The 18,868-nt window shown below is 44.7% G+C and overlaps 1 protein-coding gene across 1 annotated transcript; it reads left to right on the plus strand.

The window, feature by feature from the left end:
- Positions 1–258: 258 nt before the first annotated feature.
- cdan1 (codanin 1) lies at positions 259–18,520 on the plus strand. Its single transcript, XM_029729593.1, has 25 exons — positions 259–527; positions 942–1,714; positions 1,882–2,115; positions 2,320–2,516; positions 2,700–2,813; positions 2,980–3,058; positions 3,249–3,369; positions 3,524–3,723; positions 3,901–3,976; positions 4,053–4,258; positions 4,487–4,607; positions 4,763–4,906; positions 5,138–5,304; positions 5,540–5,711; positions 5,809–5,863; positions 7,120–7,256; positions 7,433–7,536; positions 8,164–8,313; positions 8,482–8,545; positions 8,767–9,090; positions 9,361–9,468; positions 13,110–13,173; positions 13,789–14,033; positions 17,181–17,288; positions 17,474–18,520. The coding sequence occupies exons 1-25, from the start codon at positions 450–452 to the stop codon at positions 17,591–17,593; spliced, it is 4,161 nt and encodes a 1,386-aa protein (XP_029585453.1). The 5' UTR covers positions 259–449; the 3' UTR covers positions 17,594–18,520.
- Positions 18,521–18,868: the final 348 nt, after the last annotated feature.

The following is an 18,868-nucleotide window of genomic DNA, read 5'->3' on the forward strand; positions in this document are numbered from 1 at the left end:
TTTTGTATTTTATTTTTATAAACTGGTTATAAATAAAATACTCATTCAGCATGCAGAAAACACCTGACTGTTTGCCTATTTATTTTATTTGAGATGTGGTCTGCACAGTGCGCTATAGTAATGCAAATGTTACATTTGCCTAGCATTTGCACGTAATATTGGAACCGGTTCCGGTTTGAGTGCTGTTTGCGCTTAAACGTTGACTTGTCAGTCACAGAAAGCGATCTGACTGAAGTGGACATGCTGTCCTATTTCTGGAGCGCGCCTCAGGGCAATGCGGTAGCAACATTCGCGCGCCTGCTCCCATTCTGGTCCGCCCCAAACTCCAAGCAGCAGGCAGAGTGCTAGACAGCGCCTGCTCCCATTCTGGTCCGCCCCTGCTCCCATTCGGGTCCGCCCCCAACTCCAAGCAGCAGGCAGAGTGCCAGACAGCGCCTGCTCAGACCAGAATGGCGGCTCTTTTGGAATCGCTGCTGCAGAAGGAAGTGGAAACTATCAAGGCCGTAGAATGGCTAAAACACGACGGGGTAAGTGACAATGCAAACCCGAGATTAAGTGGATTTCGTGGGGTCTGGTTTCAATAGTTTTGCATGCCCTGCGAAATGTCATCGTGGAACGGATGTAAACAAAACTTTTCCACTGCTCGCTCACCTGCTGTTTTCAATATGGAAACTAGGCTAGCTAGCCAGTTTGCTAGCTAACTGTTATGAAATCAATAGCTTACCAGCTAGTCAACTGACAACTCGCTACCTGTCGTATCATCTTCAGAATGATGTAAATCAGGTCATCAACTAACGTAGCTAGTTCTTTAGGAAAGTATTGCTAGCTAGCTAACGATGATCACTTCAAGATAACTAGCTAACGTTAGCTAGTTAACCTTATGTAGCTAGATATTCTTGAGATGTTCTCATACATTCTTCCTACTGTTATTGTCACAACAGGACAGTGACAGCTTGGCATGGTGTAAACCACTGAAGATTGAGAGACAGGAGTTTGTTCCTTTCCTGTTGAACTTCCTGCGAGAGCAGAGCTGCTCTGCCCTCACCCATGGCCCTGCCACACCCGCCAAGACCCCCAGCCACCCCAGGGTCTCCCAGCCCTCTCAGCAGGGGCCAGGCTTCTCCAGTGACCGTAGGGGGGGCTGCAGATCTACCGGACCTGGAACCGGTCCTCGTAGCGCCAGCCGTGTCCAGCTATTCTCCTCCACTCCCTCCCTGTCCCCTGGGGCTGAGTGGGATACTACCCACCCCCCATCTGGCTCCCACTGCCTGGGTGGGATCAGTGCCCTGAGTAGTCCTTCCTTCAGCTCAGCCAGGAGCCCTGCTTCAGCCTCCACCTCCAGGCACACTCCCTCAGAGCGCCGCTCTGCCCAGAGAGCCAGTTTGGGGGATTTCATGCTGTCACCTCCAGAGCTCCAGCACCAACCCCACCACAGTCTCAGCCTGGGGGTCCAGCAGCAGCCGCGTGGCCGCAGGAGGAGTGCCGGGATGGGAGGGCAGGGAAGGCAGGGTGGGGGGCGTGGTGTGTTCCAGACTGAGGAGGTGGGGCCAGGAAGATCTGAGGGTGGTGGGAGGAAGGGAAGGGGAGGAGGGGCTAATAAAATGGGTGACCCAGCTGTGTCACCTCCAATGGCTCAGATGACAACGCTGGTCCAGCTCAACTTAACCAATCTGGAAGACTTCCCACCTATGGGGATGTCGCATGCATCACCACCGTGAGTTCTGTTCTATGCCTTGAATTGAATTTAAGAACACTGAATGAAACGTCTCACCTGTGAATTAAGAGATCGATCAAAAATATCTTACTTCAACCTAAACAATGAACAACAATGTCATTTTGTCATACTGTTCTGTCCCCCCCCCCCACTTCTTTCTCCACTAGACTGCATACAAAACCATCTCGGAGGATCAACCCAACCCCAGTCAGTGCGGAGCGGCCTCACTCCAGACCGAAGACATGTTTCACTTCCACCCCGTTCAGCACCAGGCCCTCCAGCCCTCCCCCAGTCCCAGAGGCAGTCACTGGGGCCATCGAAGGGGGCATCACTGGGGCCCTGAACGTGGGCAGCCCCCCTCTCAGTCTGCAGGAGGAGAGAGAACTGCTAAAGAGAGTGAAGTAAGTGGGTTAAGGAGGCCAGTCACCATTATAACACACACCTCTTTTCCTTTAATCCAGACTTCTTCTAGGACTGATTTCCCAAACACAGAGTAAGCCAAATCCTGGACTAAAAATATTTTTTTAAATCCAGGAGTAGTCTTATTTGGGATCATGAAACCAGTCCTTTGCTGTCATTTTCAACCTGTTACTTGTTTATTTTAGGTGTAAACGAGCCCAGCAGGTGGGCTCCCCTCGACCCACCTCTTTGGACCCCTGTACCCCTACCAAATCAGGGCTCCGGTCGGTATCAGGCTCCAAAATGACCCCTGACACCCAGGGGTCGTGTCCTGACCCCTCTAAAGTCACCTTGACCTCTGAACTGGACCTTCTGGCTGACCTCTACTGCACCTGCATCTCTGGTACATGACCTGTAGGGGGAGACAGTGTTTCATGCCAGAGAGGGGGGTTAACCTTAGTCGATGTAATGTGCATGTAGTGTGATTTTTTTTTTTTTACATTTATTTTTTAGAATTACTGTTGTATAATAGCATTAATTCTGGTGAAGATTCTAATATTGTGTTTGGTCTATCTCTTTCTGACAGAGAACCTGGTTCCCAACGTGTTCCTGGAGCTGTTCTTTGTGCTGCAGCTTCTGACATCTAGAACACCAGCCGTCACAGAGGAAGAAGACAAGGATCTAAGTATGAGGAAGTTAGGTGAGAGGTGGAGATTCTTTAACATGACCTGTAATCAGTATGGATGGAGTTTTGTAATATTCTTTCTTTCAGCTCAAATGTATTTATTTAAATGTCTGGGTTAATTCATGTTTTATTGGTGACAATATGACTTTGCTAAACCCTTTGTTGTGTTTGATCTACACAGATGTCCTGGAAAGAGGTTACCTCAGCAAGGTGCACAACTGTGTTTACTTCTCTGTCAGGGTGCTGGAGAATCAGTTTGAGTGAGTTCTTCCTTCTTTATGGGGCATATTATACTGAACATTTAAGACTTGAATCCTATGATAGTCTGGCTCCATATGTGTTTGTACCGGACCTGCACTCTTGGCTAGGTCTCCCTTGTAAAAGAGGTAATTTGACCTCAATGTGACAACCTGGCAAAATAAAGGTTAAAACAATCTTTGTCTGTGTCAGGTTGGTGTCTCACCTGGATAAAGACACCCTGCGTCTCTTGGCTGAGAACGAGAGAGTGACCTGCTTCTCTCCATCCCTGAGGAACAGACTGACCCTAGCCCAGGACGCCAGCACAGCCAAGGTACATAACCCAACATTATCACAATATGACAAGAGCACTAATACACTCATGTTTCGTTCACTTCAGTCAACTCCGAAGTAAACAGCAATTCAAATGTTCCTAATCGCAAAGCATTGAATTGAAATGTAATTGAGCCCTCTCTCTTCCTTTCCAGGTCTCGCCCTCTGTGGACACCTTCATCCACTCTGTCCCGTTCCAGCCTGCCACTGACAACCGCTCCAACTTCAGCAGTGACAAGGCCTTCCACACCTTCAAGAAGCAGAGGGATATTTTCTACGAGGTGCTGCGAGAGTGGGAAGACTTCCACAAGGAACCTAGATGGGAGTTTGAAGCTGCACTAGGCAGTAGGGTCAGGTAAGACCAATACTAGTGTTAGAAAACTAAGGGCCAGTTTCACAGAACGAGATTAAGCCTATTCCTGGACTAAAAAAGTCTGGTTCCGGGCAAAATGTGGTGTCTTGTTTTTATAGGAAAAAGGCCTAGTTATTGGTCATGTTATGATGGTGGTGCCGTTGTGCTTCTTCCTTTCAGAGGAATGGTGAGTCAACTGAATTCCACTGGAAACCACTCCCATTTCGCCAGACTCTTCCTCAAGCAGTTGGTGCAGGTATGGAATTGGGATGGTGCAATTACACACACACTCGCGCTCTCTCTCTCTCGCTCACACCCCTCTCTCCCTCTAGATGTGTAAAGGTCCCCGTGCTCTGGGCTCCCCTGGCGACACCCCCGACGCGGACCTGCTAGGCATGCTGGGAGCAGACAGCCTGGGGCGTCTAAAGCGTCTGGAGGAGCGTCTGATCCAGCCCCAAGGCATTCTGGGACCCTGTCCTCCACCTGCCTTCCCAGGACACCAGGAGTTCTTCAGGGACTTCTTAAAGACCGCAAGCTGGTGAGATTATTGACCGTGGTGTTCCAGCTTGGATACAATGCAGTCGCATTTAGCAGATTACCAGATTGTCAAATCATATTGATCGGGCTCCTGCAGTGTTAAACATTACTTGTGCATTTTGCAGCGGTCTTATACAGACTGATGGTTCTCAGATCTATACAGATGCGGAAGTATCCTGATTTGTCATTTGGGTGAACGTCTACCCGTAACCCTGCCTCTCTGTCCTAGCTGCCAGCTGAACCAGCACCTGAAGGACAGTCTGTGTCAGCAGCTCCTCCAGCTTGACGAGGTGTCCGTCCTGGCCCCTGTGGCCTCCAGTACAGAGGGAGAGGGAGACATGGAACAACAAGTCAGCACTGATTACTCTGTAGACCTGGTGCAAGATCTCTCACCTCATTCAGAATGGGGCTTGGTGGAGAATATATTTTCTTGTTTTAATATCCCCCTTTCCTATATCTCCTCTCTTGCCCTCTCTCTGTGCCACCTCATCTCTCCCTCTCTCAGGATGAGAAGCAGCGTTTCTCCTCTGTCCTGCTGTTGGCTCGTCTTCTAGCTAAGTTCCTGGGTTATATCTCCTTCCTGCCGTACCAGACCTCTGAGAGGCCCTCCAGGGAGATACAGGAGGCTACTGCCACCCTCCGCAGCAAGGTACTGTGGCACCAGACTTGGAATAGTAGTCTGTGGAAGCAATTCAGGAAGTAGACTTCAAACCAGAATTGACTGAATTGAAATGTCACTGACCCTCACCCTGGTTGGAAGAGGCATATGTTTTCATCCATCCGCAGAAGATCACGATTTTATTACAAGTCAGTAAAGTACTAGTTTCTTACCAGATTGTGGCTTCCTTCCTCTGTGCTTTTTCCTTTCCTCCATTCTCAGAGTATGTCTGTGCTGGATGTGTGTGCGGTCCTGCGTAGCTGTGTTCGTAGGAGACGGACCATCCTGACTGTACCCTGGCTGGTGGAGTTCCTCTCCATGCTGGACTTCACCGGTCCCTTCCTCCTCTGCTACAGGACCGTTCTGGGACTGCTGCTCGGCCTATACAGGTGTGTGTTACTTTCTCTATCATTCTCATTTTTTTTAGCGCTTTCACTCTCTCTCTTGCATGTGTTATCACTCCTCCTCCTCCCTCCTTCTACCTTCTTCCTGTCTCCAGTTTCTTCCTTCATTTCTCCCTTTCTCTTTCTACCCATCTCTCTCTTTCTCCCTTTCCACTCTGCTTCCCCGTCTCTCTCTCTCTCGTGATCTGAAGTCCTGACCCAGTGTGTGTGTGTCTCTTAGGCGGATGGTGCTGTCTAGAGAAGGAGAGGTGTGTTACCTGAATCAGCTTCTCATGGTGGCTGTACTGGGCTGGCTGTTCCAGATCCCAGTGATCCCGGAGGAGCTTTTCTTCAGTACTGATTTCACTGTAGATGTTGAGCTAGAGGAGAGCCAGACCAACGTCCAGGGACTTGTGAGTTAACTGGAATGGCTCTTGCCAATTAAATTTGAAGGTGAAATGCCACGGTCTTTTCATGAGTTTTGATGATCTTTTTTTAACATTTCTTTAGGACTGTCTCCCCCTGGTGGACCAACAGCTCCTCTACACCTGCTGTCCTTTCCTGGGTGGGTACATCCCATAGAAATCAAATGAGTCATTTATAGTAATAGACAGCGTTGGGTATGTTACTTTCTAAATGTAATCCGTTAGTTACTAGTTACCTGTCCAAAATTGTAATCAGTAACGTAACTTTTGGATTACCCAAATCTGATTACATTCAGTTACTTTTAGATTACTTTCCCCTTGAGAGGCATTTTAAGAAGACAAAAGTGTATGTTACCAATTGAATGACATCAATTGCAGGATAAATCAATGTTAAAGTTTACATAGCTGGCCATATATGGATGTTAAATTTTACTTTTATGGGTTGGTTATGTAGGCTTCTTCTAACCATCACTTTCTGCTACATAAATTATATCTTTATATTGATATAATTTACAAGTCCCAAAATGTATGTAGCAACAACAGATTGCCCCTTAAGTTTATCAAAAGTGTGTGAGTTTGAGCATGTGTCCATTAGGCCTATGGATAATGGTTTTATCAGCATGAATTAGATGAGCAATAAAAGCCCCATTTTATTCCATAGGCTGGGATCCGCACTATGCAGCTGTTGCAAGAGTGCATTTTTCACTGGCTGTCCACTGGTTTCATGAAGAATGATTGATAGGCAGCTTAAACTTCTTGAATTCACCCATTATTGCATTCAAATACACATTTAGATTTGTGAACAGCCATCCACAATAATCACAATCCGTAAGGCGCAAATAGCTAAATGAGAGAGCTGCGTTGTGATTCACATCAATGCGCTATGTAGATATTAATAATAAGTGATACCCGTATCGCTGTAGACTACACCCCTGCTGTTGTCCTGACCTCCATGCCTTTGTTGAAGTTGGATAATCTTTGGATGCCGACAGTAGTCGCGCCATTGGATGATGGCTTGGACTGTAGCCGAGTCACTCAGGTGGAACAAACTTAAGCTTGCTCCTTTTTTCAATGCTGATTTGAATGTCATTGAGAAAACAACAAGTGTCAAAGATTTTCTTTTTCTCACAAACATCCGTTCTGAATTTAAAAGTAATCCTCGAAGTAATCATCTAGTTTTTCAAAAGTATCTAATCTGATGACAATATTTTTTGCTGGTAACGGATTACAGTTACTGTTGTTTTTGTAATCCCTTACATGTAATCCGTTCCTCCCCAACCCTGGCAATGGACAATAGCTATTCTATTTCTATGTTTGCAAAGTCTTCTGCAGGGGCCCCGAATGGTGTTCTCACAAATGTAGTTGTTTGATTATCTGTTCCATCTCCTGTTTTCAGGTGAGTTCCGTAAGCTCCTCGCTGCCTTTGTGGCCGGTAGCTCTGCCAGGGGTGGAGGCCTCATCCGTAAGATCACCCCTACCTCTGCTGAGCTGAGAGGAACCCCCATTATCACCAGGTCACAGCAAAAACTACAGGTACGGTTCTAGGTGTAGCTGGCCTAGTGGTTAGTGCCTGGGTTCGAATCCCACCTACCGCCTATGTGATACTCTCCTACTATCTTTCCATCTTTCCAGCAAAGCATACTAAATAGGAAGAAATGTGTCTCTGGAAGCACATTGATTTGACTGTGTTGTTACCTTTGTCTGTAAAGGTGGATTTGGAGCAAGCCTTCTTCCATAACCAGCCTCCATCGCTCAGACGAACGGTGGAGTTTGTAGCTGAGAGGGTGGGATCCAACTGTGTCAAACACATGAAGTGGGTACTGTCGTGTGTGTGTGTACAGTATACACTGAGTGTACAAAACATTAGGAACACCTTTCTAATATTGAGTTGCACCCCCTTTTGCCCTCAGAACAGCCTCAATTTGCCAGGGCATGGACTCTAAAATGTGTCAACCGTTCCACAGGGATGCTGGCCCATGTTGACTCCAATGCTTCCCACAGTTGTGTGAAGTTGGCCGGATGTCCTTTGGGTGGTGGACCGTTCTTGAGACACACGGGAAACTGTTGAGCGTGAAAAACCCAGCAGCATTGCAGTTCTTGACTCAAACCGGTGCGCCTGGAACCTACTACAATACCCCGTTCAAAGGCCCTTAAATCTTTTGTCTTGCCCATTCATGAATGACACATACAGAATCCATGTCTGAAGGCTTAAAAATCATTTTTTAATCTGTCTCCTCCCCTTCATCCAGATTGATTGAAGTGGATTTAACAGGCGACGTCAATAAGGGATCAAAGCTTTCACTTGGTCAGCCTACGTCATGGAAAGATGTGTTCCTAATGTTTTGCACACTCGTGGTATATAATATAGTGATCGTATGTATCCACTGTTTGTAGGTGTCTGTGTTGATACGTGTAGTATCCTCATGTGACTGTGTTGCAGGGTCACGTTGGTGTCTGAGCTGGTCCGTGGTGGAGAGCGATTGCTGAGGGAGGGGCTGATCTCACCAGGGGCCAACCCTCTGATACTCAACGACTCCATCTGTGCTCAGCTCTGTGACGGGGGTCAGGAGGCTCTGGAGAGAGCTACCAGGTACACGTGGTTTCCTCTGTGTGTGGTTATATACTTGATTCATGGAGCTTGCCAATGAAATGGTCCCTAAAGTGCAAGCCCTGCCTATGGTACTATTTTAAACCCAGGTCTGTAGGGGTGTGACTATAATTTTTGTGGGGCTTTGACTACAGACTCTTGTGCGTTCAGGTTTTGCAGTGAGAAGGGTCCAGAAGCCATCAGGGTTCTTCTTCCTGACGAGACATCTCCCGCTGTAAGTCTATTCAGCGTTGCCCTTTTAACTCTTGTCTACATTGACATGCTAGTCATTTAGCAGACGCTCTTATCTAGAGCGACATAGTTAGTGCATCGGTCTAAATATAGCTAGGTGAGACAACCGCATATCACACTCATAGTAAAAAAAATCGTAATAAAATAGCTCTAGCTAAATCAGTCCTTGCTGACGATGCTAACATGTATTGTCTCTCCCGCCAGGTTCTCACTACGTCTGAGAACATCACCAAGCGCCTGGCCACTGAGAAGGCCTGTAGCTGGCTCTCCTCCAACATCACAGCCCTGGTCAAGCGAGAGTGGAAAACAAAGTTTGACCGTGTGATGAAGTCTCTTCCCAGCCCAGAGGCTAGTGGTGTGGAAGGTTCTGGCTCTGGTCTTGGGGCTAAAGCTGGAGCTGTAGCAGTCACCCAGGAGCAGTCACGTACCCCAAAACGGGACATGGGCAAGGAGGAGGCTGGGACGTCCTGCCCTCCAGACTGCCCCCACAGTGCACCACTACCATCTGATGTCCTGGTAGAGATTAAGGTACTGTTCTAATGAATGTAGAATACCAGGATGTAATGCTATCCTTATTATGGACACTAGTTTGGAGCTAGGAACACAAGCATTTCGCTATACCCGCAAAAACATTTACTAAATATGTGTATGAGACCAATAAAATTTGATTTGACTTTACTAGATAGACAGAAGTTTGATTGTATGCTATCAGAATAATGGTATATTATGTGAAGTTCAGCTCTGGTGAATCAGTCTTATTGATAATGATATAAAAGAGGATGATTGTGCCCCCTACAGGAGGTGTTGAGTATTGCAGTAGGCCCCAGGTCTGAAAAGGAGGTGCTAACTTGTCTACAGCTGAATGCTCTACTGGGCAAAGTAGGAGACGCACTGAGCTGCAAAAAGGTACCGCAGGCTGTTGTCACATTGGCCCTGATTAACACATGCTTTATACTCCCACAATGAACATGGGTTTATGGTTCAGATAGAGGTCCTGCGGTGACAGTATTACCTCCACACCTTCAGTCATGATCGCAGTCAAAATTCCTCGTGACCGTTTGAGTCACGGTAATCTCCTATGCGCTTTGACATGAATGGCACTGATGCGTTGGTAATACCCAACACTAACGATCATCAGGTCACTAATGGTCTGGTACTCAGGTCTCTGTTGTCCCTCTAACCACTCTGACATCAATGCAAATACAATTGAAAATCTCATCAAAACAGTATCATGCTTTTAAAACTCACTGTTATTGTCATTGTTTGACCTCACTGTGATTGATCACTTTGAAGAAAGAAGTTCAACAGCAGGTTAAAACTGAGTGGAAAACATGGTCGTTGTGGATGTTGTTTCAAAGTCAAACACAACAAAATGGACAGCGCTTTCTAAGGTGATGATTAATGCAAAGCATTTAAGGCATCGCATGTAGAACACCCATTGACATATTAAAGTTTATGCTTTGGCCTGTATAAAGCCTGAATTAAATTAATGATTGTGCCATTATACAATAGGTCTATATATATATATTACGCACGGCAGAAAAACATAAAAAACCAACAGATTTAAGATTTCTTTGGTACATAATTGTCTAGCCTATAGGCTATTCCAAAATTCAACAACTCCAGTAATCACCTTTGAGTGTGGACTGTAGGGTTATGCATACTGGATGGCCTGGTTACCTTATGCTCCAAACGTTCTATCCAGGAGTCTGGGAGAGAATGTATAGGCCTAGGTGATGCAGTTGGTTCATTCACTTACGGAGTATAGTTAGCCTATAATTATAGTGAATTTGTATTTGATCTTGAATAGCCTACAAATAGGGTCTTTTAAAAAAAATATTATCATAATTAATATCTCACCACCACGCGTTTCCGTCTATTCTCTCTCCTTCAATACTTTCTCGAGCACGCGGAGACGGGCTGTCAACAGTTTAATGAAATGTGTTTCGTTGGTTATTAAACATGTTACTATCGATGTTCGTGAACAGATTTCGCTTGGTTTACCAAATGAAGCACAATTTAGCTGCAGGAACTGGGTTAGAGAGCCCATGGCATACAGAGTTTAGGTGGAATATCATCTGTCGCTCAGCGAGAGGCTGCTCCTCATGCAGTGTTGCGCGTAGTGAAATAAGTGTTCTTATGAGCCCAGACATTTCTACATGCAATCCTGTGTGAAAGCAGAGTTTTGATGGTTGCCACTAAAAAGAGGAGGATCCCAGCTTTCTAGTACTAATATATTTATTTCTCAGTTGCTAATATTAAGCACATTGCTCTACTGTAAAACCGGAGTAGCCTACCCAGCATAAAAGGAACCGCAGGAAAGCACAGCCTCCATTCACTATTCGAGTGCAAATGGATGACATGTCTTTTTTCCCATGCCCCTGTTTCTGCCCATTTGATAATGGCCCATTCTAAATTAAAACTAATTTGACATAATAGTAAAGACAAGATTACATTTAGAATAGTGAAAATATGATCACTTGATGAGAGAAAAGCGTGTGCAGCCTGAGGCAAGGAACAGAGCGACAGCTTTTTTTTGGTGCAACTTTCTCAAATCATCAATACCCTATAATCGCATCATGCAGCCCATATCTTTTCTAAGGTTTGTATCATTCACAACTAAAGTTGCCAAGTAACTCTAAATCTAGTGTATAGGACCTGTTTCAAAGGATCATATCTTGATAATTTAACAGACTACCTACACCCGAGGCTGCCATTGGCATGGCCAGATAACGTGCATTAGGCCGACTCAGAATACACTATTTTGTTTTTATGAAATATATATTTTTAGACCTGCCTAACCCTAAAATAAATGCAGTGCATTCGGAAAGTATTCAGACCCCTTCACTTTTTTCACATTTTATGTTACAGCCTTATTCTAAAATAGATTCAATTGTTTTTTCCCCCTCATCAATCTACACACAATACCCCATAATGACAAAGCAGAAACGGGGTTTAAGGAAAGTTTTCAAATGTATTAAAAATAAACTGATATCACTTTTACATAAGTATTCAGACCTTTTACTCAGTACTTTGTTGAAGCACCTTTGGCAGCGATTACAGCACCAAGTCTTCTTGGATATGACACTACAAGCCTGGCACACCTGTATTTGGGGAGTTTCTCCCATTCTTTTCTGCAGATCCTCTCAAGCTCTGTCAGGTTGGATGGGGAGCGTCGTTGCACAGCTATTTTCAGGTCTCTCCAGAGATGTTCGATTGGGTTCAAGTCCGGGCTCTGGCTGTGCCACTCAAGGACATTCACAGACTTGTCCCGAAGCCACTCATGCATTGTCTTGGCTGTGTGCTAACGGGTTGTCCTGTTGGAAGGTGAACCTTTGCCCCAGATTGAGGTTCCGAGCACTCGGGAGCAGGTATTCATCAAGGATCTCGCTATACTTTGCTCCTTTCATCTTTCCCTCGATCCTGACTAGTCTCCCAGTCCCTGCCGCTGAAAAACATCCCCACAGCATAATTCTGCCACCACCATGCTTCACCGTAGAGATGGGGCCAGGTTTCCTCCAGATGTGACTCTTGGCATTCAGACCATGGAGTTCAATCAGACCAGAGAATCTTGTTTCTCATGGTCTGAGAGTTCTTGAGGTGCCTTTTAGCAAACTCCAAGCGGGCTGTCGTGCCTTTTTACTGAGGAGTGGCTTCCACATAAAGGCCTGATTGGTGGAGTGCTGCAGAGATGCGTGTCCTTCTGAAAGGTTCCTCTGTGGAGATGGGAGAGTAGTAGTGGACCAGGAGTGACCATTGGGTTCTTGGTCACCTCCCTGACCAAGGCCCTTCTCCCCCGTTTGCTCAGTTTGGCCGGGCAGTAGTTCCAAACTTCTTCAATTTAAGAATGATGGAAGCCACTATGTTCTTGGGGATCTTCAATGCTGCAGAAATGTTTTGGTACCCTTCCCTAGATCTGTGCCCCAACACAATCCTGTCTCGGAGCTCTACAGACAATTCCTTCAACCTCATGGCTTGGTTTTTGCTCTGACATGCACTGTCAACTGTGGGACCTTATATAAACAGGTGTGTGCCTTTTCTAAATCATGTCCAATCAATTGAATTTACCACAGGTGGACTCCAATCATGTTGTAGAAACATCTCAAGGATGACCAATGGAAACAGGATCCACCTGAGCTCAATTTCGAGTTTCATAGCTAAGGGTCTGAATACTTATGTAAATAAGGTATTTCTGTTTTTTATTTTTAATACATTATGGGGTATTTTGTGTAGATCGATGAGGGAAAAAATGTATTTAATCCATTTTAGAATAAGGCTGTAACGTAACAATGGGGTGTGAATACTTTCCAAATGCACTGTAGATGTTTCACCTGCCACCATCAGCAGTGTGTGTGTGTGCCGGCTTGGAGATGCCAAACGTGTTTGTTAAATAATGCTCAGATAAACGTGAGAATGGCAGTTATTTGCGTGACGGTTACCGGCTGACGAAATGTCGTGACCGCCACAGACCTAGACCTGTATACTACAAATGTGTTTTTGATTTGTATTTATTCTCTCCCCTCTCCCTCCTACCTATTACTTCACAGTTCTCATTCCCAATGCCTGAACAGATGCTGATACGCTGCACTGTCCTGCTAGCCTGTAAACTAGGTAAGATCACAAGAGCTGAGACTATGGCTAGAAACCAGGTCAGGGGAGATACACTGAGTGTGTAAACATTAGGAACACCTGCTCTTTCCATGAGAAGGAGGTGAAAGCTATTATCCCTTATTGATGTCACTTTAATCAGTGTAGATTGAAGGGGAGGAGACGGATTTTAAAGCCTTGACACATGGATGGGGTATGGTAGTAGGTGCCAGGCGCACCGGTTTGAGTGTGTCAAGAACTGCAACGCTGCTGGGTCTTTCCACGCTCGACAGTTTCCCGTGTGTATCAAGAACGGTCCACCAGCCAACTGGACACAACTGTGAGAAGCATTGGAGTCAACATTGGCCAGCAACCCTGTGGAACGGTTTTGACACAATGTCCGGACAAACTCAGGCTCTTCTGAGGGAAACAGGGGGTGCAACAAATGTTAGGAAAGGTGTTCCTAATGTTTTGTACACTGTGTACATTCATTTGCCTGTTGCCAACACCATTGTTGTCATGCCCTAAATGCATGTCTTGTATGACAAGGGTTGGCTACAGCATATATATTATGGAATGAAGCCAGATGAGACCTGATCTTTATCATCGTTGAATTTGTTTATATGTGTGTCTGCGCAGTTTCAGGGGAGCTGCCCATGGTGTCCCCACAGGAGGAATGTGGTAGGACAGTGTCTCCTGGTAGGACAGTGTCTTCTGGTCCAGTACTACCGGACTCCCCAGTCCAAAGGGTAGGCTGTTCAATCAAAGTCCTGCTGGAGCAGTTGATCCTCCTGTGGGGGAGAGACTGTTGTTCATCAGCCCCCCTCCACCTGCTCTTCACAGAAATGACACTCAGTGCTGTCCTCATGGCCAGCGACTCACAGGTACGTCTCAGTATAGCTTACATGTGCATAGCTACTTGGTGTATGTTATGTTTTGTGTATACAGTTGAAGTCGGAAGTTTACATACACTTAGGTTGGAGTCATTAAAACTTGTTTTTCAACCACTCCACAAATTTCTTGTTAACAAACTATAGTTTTGGCAAGTCGGTTAGGACATCTACTTTGTGCATGACACAAGTAATTTTTCCAACAATAGTTTACAGACAGATTATTTCACTTGTAATTCACTGTATCACAATTCCAGTGGGTCAGAAGTTTACATACACTAAGTTGACTGCCTTTAAACAGCTTGGAAAATTCCAGAAAATGATGTCATGGCTTTAGAAGCTTCTGATGGGCTAATTGACATCATTTGAGTCAATTGGAGGTGTACCTGTGGATGTATTTCAAGGCCTACCTTCAAACTCTTTGCTTGACATCATGGGAAAATCGAAAGAAATCAGCAAAGACCTCAGAAAAATTATTGTAGACCTCCACAAGTCTGGTTCATCCTTGGGAGCAATTTCCAAACGCCTGAAAGTACCACGTTCATCTGTACAAACAATGCAAGTATAAACATCATGGGACCACGCAGCCGTCATACCACTCAGGAAGGAGATGCATTCTGTCTCCTAGAGATGAACGTACTTTGGTGTGAAAAGTGCAAATCAATCCCAGAACAACAGCAAAGGACCTTGTGAAGATGCTGGAGGAAACAGGTACAAAAGTATCTATATCCACAGTTAAACGAGTCCTATATCGACATAACCTGAGAGGCCACTCAGCAAGGAAGAAGCCACTGCTCCAAAACCGCCATAAAAAAGACAGATTACAGTTTGCAACTGCACATGGGAACAAAAATTGTGCACTTCACAAAATAGATGGCATCATGAGGTAGGAAAATTATGTGGATATATTGAAGCAACATCGCAAGATATCAGTCAGGAAGTTAAAGCTTGGTCGCAAATGGGTCTTCCAAATGGACAATGACCCTAAGCATACTTCCAAAGTTGTGGCAAAATGGCTTAAGGACAACAAAATCAAGGTATTGGAGTGGCCATCACAAAGCCATGACCTCAATCCTATAGAAAATGTGTGGGCAGAACTGAAAAAGCGTGTGCGAGCAAGGAGGCCTACAAACCTGACTCCGTTACACCAGCTCTGTCAGGAGGAATGGCCCAAAATTCTCCCAACTTTTTGTGGGAAGCTTGTGGAAGGCTACCTGAAATGTTTGACCCAAGTTAAAGAATTTAAAGGCAATGCTACCAAATACTAATTGGGTGTATGTAAACTTCTTATCAACTGGGAATGTGATGAAAGAACTAAAAGCTGAAATAAATCATTTTCTCTACTATTATTCTGACATTTCACATTCTTAAAATAAGTGTTGATCCAAACTGACCTAAGACAGGGAATTTTTACTCTGATTAAATGTCAGGAATTGTGAAACTGAGTTGAAATGTATTTGGCTAAGGTGTATGTAAACTTCTGACTTCAACTGTATGTAGTTGAAGCAGAATATGTATACTACCGGTCAAATGTTTTAGAACACCTACTCATTCAAGGGCTTTTCTTTTCTTTTCATTTTTTTCTACATTGTAGAATAATAGTGAAGACATCAAAACTATGAAATAACACATGGAATCATGTAGTAATCAAAAGTGTTAAACATGTTTGAGATTCTTCAAATAACCACCCTTTGCCTTGATGACAGCTTTGCACATTCTTGGCATTCTCTCAACCAGTTTCACCTGGGATGCTTTTCCAACAGTCTTGAAGGAGTTCCCACATATGCTGAGCACTTGTTGGCTGATTTTCCTTCACTCTGCAGTCTGACTCATCCCAAACCTTCTCAATTGGGTTGAGGTCGGGTGATTTGTCGAGGCCAGGTCATCTGATGCAGCACTCCATCCCTCTCCTTCTTGGTCAAATAGCCCTTACACAGCCTGGAGGTGTGTTGGGTCATTGTCCTGTTGAAAAACAAATGATAGTCCCACTAAGCCCAAACCAGATGGGATGGTGTATCGCTGCTGTGGTAGCCATGCTGGTTAAGTGTGCCTTGAATTCTAAATAAATCACTGACAGTGTCACCAGCAAAGCACCATAACCCCACCACCTCCATGATTTACGGTGGGAAATACACATGCGGAGATCATCCGTTCACCCACACCGCGTCTCAAGGACACGGTCTCAGACCGATTTCCACTGGTCTAATGTCCATTGCTCGGGTTTCTTGGCCCAAACAAGTCTCTTCTTCTTATTGTTGACCTTTCGTAGTGGTTTCTTTGCAGCAATTTGACCATGAAGGCCTGATTCAGTCTCCTCTGAACAGTTGATTTTGAGATGTGTCTGTTACTTGAACTCTGTGAAGCAGTTTCATCATAGCGCTTGATGGTTTTTGCCACTGCACTCTTGGAAATTTTCCGTATTGACTGATCTTCATATCTTAAAGTAATGATGGTCTGCTGTTTCTCTTTGCTTATTTGAGCTGTTCTTGCCATAATATGGACTTAGCCCTATTTGGTAAAGGACCATCTTCTGTATACCCCCTTACTTTCTCACAACACAACTGATTGGCTCAAACGCATTAACAAGGAAAGAAATTCCACAAATTAACTTTTTTAAGAAGGCACACCTGTTAATTGAAATGCATTCCAGGTGAATCCTCATGAAGCTGGTTGAGAGAATGCTAAGCGTGTGCAAAGCTGTCATCAAGGCAAAGGGTGGCTACTTTGAAGAATCTCAACTATAAAATAGATTTTGATTTGTTTAACACTTTTTTTGGTTACTGTATGATTCCATATGTGTTATTTCATAGTTTTGATGTCTTCACTATTATTCTACAATGTAGAAAATAAAGAAAAACCCTTGAATGAGTAGGTGTTCTAAAATGTTTGACCGGTAGTGTATGTATTGAAGAAATGACTTGCATTGACTGATATGTGGTTGTTTTTACCTACCTTTGTTGATTGCACTTACTGTAAGTCACTCTGGAAAATAGCATCTGCTAAATGACCTAAATGTAAATGTCATCCTAAATGTAACTATGTCAACCTTATTTCAGGGACAATTCTGTAGACGTGAGTATGTGAAGCTCAGGTTTTATGCCCCCCAGATAAACCAGCATGCTCTCTGTCATATCTCTACAGTGGGACAACTTTCTGTTCCTGGTCAGACAGCTGGTAGAGCGGGGGATTCTGGGAGAGGAAGAAGTGGTCTCTCATTGGAGGAAGCTGTCACAGTTACCCTGGCCAACGGTGATTGTTTTCTTGAAACTTGAAACATGTCTGTCTCCTCTGCACTGCGTGGAACAGGAAATCGGTGGTGCTCATTGTGATAATTGTTCAAAAATAATTTGGGCAAGCGAAACCTGACAACTGTTAAAGACACATATACACTCTATGACTGCTTGTGAATAACTCTCTCTCTTTTCACTATTTAGGAATTCATAGGGAAGATCCAGCAGCAGTCGTCTTCTACCACGTCCCTTCCTCTGCCTGAGCTTCAGAACCACATGGACTTGTTGCAGGTCTCACCACAACCTGTAGAGGGAGCCAACTAACCATCTAGACAAAAACACATGGCTCTGAGAGACACATGCTCTGTTGGCCAACACTGCCCAGTCTGTTAGAAGACATATGTCACTGACAGGTGTAGCTGAACTCTACTACTCTGGCCAGTAAGTCCATAGTGCCGTTCTAGGTTCCTGAGATGTTAAACACACACAGACCGTGCTGAGATGAACAGCCATTGTGTACAGAACAGAGGAGACAATCACCTGGAATCACTCATCTATCTGTACAGCCAGCCACAGTCAGTTCAGACTAAGCCCTAGCCTCAAACATCGTTAGGGTTAGGGCCAAAGGGATGCGGTTGGGAGCGAGTTGGGACCGGCTGACACTGTCCTGTTTAGAGGTGCACATGGGAACCAAAAAGTCCTGCTGCTCAGGACCAGTGGTGGAGCCATAGGCCAGGGGGAAGGGTGTACCAGAAGGCTGAGAACGAGGGGTGCATATCAATAAGATATTAACTAACTTGATGGACAGACACTAGTAAATCAAAAATGGACAACAACAAAAACATGAGAACCCAATCCCTAATCGACCCCTACTGCCCTAGACATATGTAGGTCTGAAAGGATTATAGTAGATACTGCATGTGTCAGCATTCAGCAATAGTGCGTAAGGGCTGGCTGGGGGATGATTTGGTATTGGGCCAAGGAATTTGTCATTTATAAATGTTCACAGATAATGTAGCCATATGTATTTGTGTTATACTCTGAGTAAGTGCTTCTGAGACTTAACACAATGCCTTTAACCGTCACTTGTGAGTTCGTGTGTTCATGGATGCTTTCTGTGCATTTGTAATGTTTAGTTCACGTTGGACTTAATAATGGTACTATGACTGTCTGCTGCTTTTAAACTTTACATTTTTGCATGCTGCCTGTCACATATTGAAATATAATAAAGATATATTCTTTGGGACTAAACGGTTAGAAATGTTTTTAGAAGGAGGCCTTGGCTATGTCTTTTCAATGCTTTTGATTGAACTAATGAAGATATATTCTTGGGGTGGTGGCCTCCTTTTCATTGTCATTTTTCATACTTTGGGGGGGGGGGGGGGTAAGCTGGGGCCAGTTGTACTGTTAGAGGGGCCAGTTACATTACGTTATTGTTGTCATATCGTTTTCTTCACTGCATTGCAGGCATTAGCAGGCAAAAGACCATGTTCATAATCATCATCGTTGCCACTGTCTAATAACGGATGTTGAAAAAAAAGAACCATAGCAAAAATTAGTTATGTAAAAATGATTTCATACTCCACATTTAGGGGGGCC

Source organism: Salmo trutta, chromosome 33 (genome assembly GCF_901001165.1).
Source record: "Salmo trutta chromosome 33, fSalTru1.1, whole genome shotgun sequence".
Lineage (NCBI taxonomy): Eukaryota > Metazoa > Chordata > Actinopteri > Salmoniformes > Salmonidae > Salmo > Salmo trutta.